The sequence below is a fragment of the Cynara cardunculus genome (genome assembly GCF_001531365.2).
Source record: "Cynara cardunculus var. scolymus isolate 2C chromosome LG 2, CcrdV1, whole genome shotgun sequence".
NCBI lineage: Eukaryota > Viridiplantae > Streptophyta > Magnoliopsida > Asterales > Asteraceae > Cynara > Cynara cardunculus.
This window is the reverse complement of record NC_037529.1, coordinates 26,893,372-26,898,894: the sequence shown is the minus strand read 5'-3', so window position 1 is coordinate 26,898,894 and position 5,523 is coordinate 26,893,372. Positions and strand designations below refer to the sequence as shown.

At 35.2% G+C, this 5,523-nt stretch overlaps 1 protein-coding gene across 1 annotated transcript; it reads left to right on the top strand.

Moving 5' to 3' along the window:
• Nucleotides 1-3,959: 3,959 nt before the first annotated feature.
• On the top strand, nt 3,960-5,177 carry LOC112506027. Its single transcript, XM_025110057.1, has one exon. It carries the CDS (start codon nt 3,960-3,962, stop codon nt 5,175-5,177), a length of 1,218 nt encoding a protein of 405 aa, XP_024965825.1.
• The last annotated feature ends 346 nt before the right edge of the window (nt 5,178-5,523 follow it).

Here is a 5,523-nt window from a genome sequence, read left to right as displayed (position 1 = left end):
GAATCCAGCCCTTCAACTTTGGTTTGGTTTGGTTTGGGTGTAAACTATAATGAATTAATGACTGAAATAATTATAGAATATGGGACGATAATGATTGGTTTGAGGAGGGTTTGTAACAGCATTCACATTTCTGTGTTGCTTTTTAAGTCAAAACTATATCAATCTTTCCGACTTCCACATATTCTTCTTATTCACCTTCTCAAATCAATTACTTTTTTGCATTTACTCCTCTAAACCTTGAAGACAAGACGATGCAAACTAGTTGGTGTTAAAAATTATAAAATAACTAAAAAGACATCTTCAAAAATTAGTTGATTATTACATTTTATAATATAACTAAAATAAATCACTAATAATATGATAGGTTAATTAATAAGAACAAGACGGTAAAGAAAAATTAAATAATATAATCTTGTAATTAAAAGAGTTTCAAATTGATTATATATGTATATGTATATGGGGTCCATTCAAGGAATAATTAATTAGTTTGTGATAACTGTGAGATTCAATTTTAATCACAAATCAATAGATAAATTAAGAAACTAATTTTTTGGTAATTTCACTTAAAATTTTAATTTAAAGGGCATTTTAGGTTCTTAATTTTTTTCTCTCTCATTTGTCTCTCTTTTCTACTTCTGGCCTCCGGTAAACCTTATTTCGACAAACACCATGTGATACCCATAATATACAAAGATACACGATGTGATACCTAAAATACATATAATGTAATATTCAAAACACACAAATTAAACTTCAAAACCACTATGATGCCAACTGTGATACCGTTGTGATACCAACGATACTACCATTATGATACTTACGTTGTGTGTGTGTATATATATATATGTTGGGGGGGGGGGGAGTCATTCAAGAGAGAACTAGATGCTACTGTGATATATACCATGAGCAATGTGAAACCCAAAATAAAGTAATTAATCTAATTAAAGTGAATTGAATAATCAACCCAAATTACTAATTTACCCTTTTATGTTATTTTAAGAAAAATATTAATTATCTTAAATGATTGGTTTACGTTGGATCTCATAGTTACCACAAACTAATTAGTTCTCATTTGATTAGACTCCTATGTATATGTATATATGTGTGTGTATATATATATGTATATATTAGTTTTGTACCCGCTGCAATGTAGCTAAATATAAACTTTCTTGTAAATAAAAATTAGTTAATTATTTGTAAAATGTTATACCCTTTAAATTATGACGTTGTTTGCAAATAAACTGATATTTTGATAACTAAATGAGAAATATAAAGGTTGAAACTTATAAAAATCATCCACTAAATAGGGTTTTTTTTTTGAATAAATAGTTCATCTTTAAATCTCAAAAGAATTTAAGAACTTTGTTTTGACAACTTCAATCTCTATCTCATCTTTGAAAGATCAAGGTATTTGAAAATATTAAAAATATCATAGTATTATACTTTTCACAATAAGAAAAAACTATAAGACGAACTTATTGAAATAGAACTATGTAAAAAGACATGATGTATTGAATATTGAAATTACTCTATGAGTTTAAGCAATTTATTGCATCTACAAAATGCCGGATTAGCCTCTTTAACATACATCGTCTTTAAAACATAAAATAACTGATGAGTGAGTATTAAGCGTAGATAGTGCGATTTTATAATGTCATACTGGCAAAAATGCATGATGTTGAACCTATTAAAATCATTTCTCTATACTTTTTCATAATAACCTCTCGTTTGTTCTAGACAATCTACAAATAATAAAAAATTCAACCTTCAAGAGTTTTCCTGTTTGGGACTTCATTGGTGTCAGTTTTGATGTCTATAAAGTTTATTGGCTTCTCACCATATCATTAGAATCAACAAGAGCCTGTCAGAAATAATATTGTTTCTGGAATATGTTACAATCAAATGTAAAATTTTGTTGTAACTAGAAACAAAAGATATGTTCTTACTTGGATGTTAACCAGTAAAAATATTTTAAAGGAAAAAGTTGCAAGATTATCAATGAGAAAAATATGTGCATCAAAATTATCTCGATAGCTACATTTGATACCAGTAATTTAGGTATAAAGACATACTACAAATGATAATTGTTTATTGATTATAAAAATCAATTATATATTATAATAATTGTGTTTTAATAACAAAAAAATATAGTAATAAAAATATATTATTTTATTTTTATTATTATGATTATATTATAATAATATTAAAGGTGTTTTTTAGTATTTTTTTTAATGTGTGGTTTGAATTGATATATGACTAAAGTACAATTAAAAAAATGAGTTTTTATCCAAGAACGATAACAAGAAGGATGATGTAAAATGATATAGAAAAGATGGAACCTTCCATCTTCAAACCAAAATTTTGACACCAAGAACAGAAATTAAGTTATCCAGAGACATAAATCTAGACTAATTATCATTTTATTTTTAGTCTTTTGTCTAGCAGCGTTGTGTCGATCTTTTGTAACTTAACTTGGTATGAGGTGGGTTAGAACTTAAGTTAATTTTTGGTTGATTCAAAGACTTCCGCTGTAAACGGTTTAAACGGTTTTATTTTAGCCGTCTTTTGGAGTATTTATTTAGGAATTTGTTTCAGATTACGTAACATTCTCAAAAATAAAAATAAAAAATGAGGGTGTTACAAGTTGGTATCAAAGCTTTAGTTTAAGGTAATTAGGTTAAGATTTACTTAGCCTAAGCTTAAACTGAGAGGAATGTTAGAAGCTTTAGTTTAAGGTAATTAGGTTAAGATTTACTTAGCCTAAGCTTAAACTGAGAGGATTGTTAGAAGCACATGTTATTGTGCATTAGTTTGATCCTACATTATTACTTGACATAGTGTTCCTTTTATGACTTGTAGGAGACATGGTTCACACCATTCACACTAGGTCTATCAGACGCGGACGTGGACGCATATACGGAACACGTAGGACACCTTACGGGCTAGGACCGAATAGAGGATCTATTGACAGTCACCGCTCCAGCGCCAGACATGTTTTCGGCACCCGGTCCAGAAGCGATAGTCTGGCCCACACTAGTGAAGTGTCATCACGAGAGCACATCAGGCGAAGGACCACACCCGAGCCTTCGGAGGACTACACGCCCCGCACCCCTACACGTGAGGACATGATGGAGACTATAGAGACCTTGTGGGGCGAGAACATAAAGCTAAGAGAGAGGTTGACCCGAACTTTAGATGAGAACACTAGACTGAATGAATGGCTGAACAATCTTCAGCAGGCACATGTCGAACAAGAAGGAGCCCTAAACGAGCTAATTGTAGAGAATGCAAATTTGTCGGAACARCGTCATGCACTGATTTGGGATAAAGTTGTACTTGAGCAGGAGCGAAGAATTGCTGCTCGCCCCGTAGGCGCTAGATTTAGAGACATAGTTCACTTCTATAAGAAAATGACCATAGACTATGCTGGTGTAGTGAGGGGCTATTTCTCCGACTGGGTCCAATGCATCAAAAATGGCCCAAAGGCTAGTGTGTTATGGCATTCCAGGCCATCCACATCTTTTGAGGAGTGGTTGAGGGACCCTTATCTCCCTTATTACCCCACATATCAGTTTTAGACATAGAATTCTTTTGAGAGAGGGGAGAGAGAAAGATCTTTTGGGTATGTGATTTAATTGTGTGTGTCTAGATAGTTGATCGAATTTTCATCTAGTCCAGTGCTTCAATAGATTTTTTTGAGCATTCACATGATTTAGAGATGTGTTTAGAATTATGAAGTATCCCATCTTTTGTAAGTAAATGAGATTATGTAATGTCTCTCTCTCCATGATTGTTTATTGACTCGAAATATATATAACTTACTGAGCATTTTGAAATTTTCGACGTGAATTCCTTATTATGTATTTCGCTTATATATAGTGATTATATTATAAAAAAATGTAATGTGTTATGTTTGACTTTAGAATCATGTTAAAACGATAATACCCTATTATGTCAGTATGGTTTCTCGTGGATCAACAAGGAACGCCCTCAATGGGGGAGGTACTAATGGCATAGCCCCACCAACAGTTCGAGGTCGGACACGAGCCCAAAGTCGAGGTCGAGGAAGTGTTCGAACCGCTAGTTCTAGTACGACTCCATCCGCGCAAGCTAATTTAGCTATCGGTAGGAGTCAAGGAGACCGGGGAGAGGAAAATCTCCTCACAAAGGAAATGATAGCTGAGCAAATGGCACAAGTCCTCCGGGATACATTGCCAAATATGCTTAAAGCAATGTTGGGTGACARATTTAAAGACAATGAAGATGGAGAGGAGGAAAGTGTTCGACATGAGAACACTYAAGCCAYTGAAAAGGTGGAAGTATCTGTTAAAGAGAAGGTGGAGTCGCCCACCAACGAGAGGACTGAATTGACAATAAAGGAGAAAGGATGCAGTTTTAAAACATTCAAAGGCACCGGGCCGAAAGAATTTAAGGGAATAGAGGGCCCAGTGGGCCTGATGAACTGGGTAACCAAGATGCAGAGTAGCTTCAAAATTTGTAGATGTGCAGAAGATCAAAAAGTGACCTATGCTGCTACAACCTTTGTGGACTATGCATTGCATTGGTGGGAGTCTGAGTGTGCAATCAGAGGTGACGAGGATATTGCTGCCATGACCTGGGAGCAAATGAAAAAGATGATGATGGATAAGTACTGCACACAATCGGAGGTGAACAAGCTAGAATCAGAATTTCTGAGATTAAAGCAAGGTTCGTTGTCGGTTCAAGAATATGTTAACGATTTTCTTGAAAAAGCGAGGTTCGCCAGTTACCAGGTGGCTACCGAGGAGAGAAAGATAGGTCGCTTCAAAGACGGCTTAAGAATTGAAATCAAACGGTACGTAGACATGACTAAACCGACCACATTTGTACAAGCAGTGGAGATGGCAAAGGTGGCAGAGGAGAACAACGCTAGGGAGAATTGTGATAGAAGAGATGCAAAGAGAAGATGGGAAGGATCGAACAAGTTCAACAAGAAACCAAAATGGACTCCGACTCTGGCAAAAACACGAAGCGAGAGATTCACTATTCCTCCATGTAACAAATGCAACAAGAGACATAGGGGAGAGTACAGAGCGGGGAGCCTGACATGCTACAAATGTGACAAACCTGGGCATACCACGCGAGAGTGCCCAGAAGGAAAAACTTGTTATGAATGTGGGGCTACGAGACATTTATGACCTGATTGTCCAAAACATTGAAATGGTGCGACACCCCATGTAAAGACAGTGAATAACGGATTTGTGAAGAGATCAAAAAATAGAAAGGAGCTACCTAAGGGACACGGCCGAACTTACAACATGACTTTGGACGAGGCCAATGAAACAACCGACGTCGTATCTGGTATGTTCCCTATCAACAATGTGTATGCACATGTATTATTTGATTCGGGTGCAAATGGTAGTTTTGTGTCTACYACCTTCTGCCACTATCTGAATAGGAGTGCCTGTAGGCTAGACAAAACCTACACTGTAGAAACAGCCGACGGTAGTCAGTGTAAGGTAGACGAAGTATTTGATGAATGCA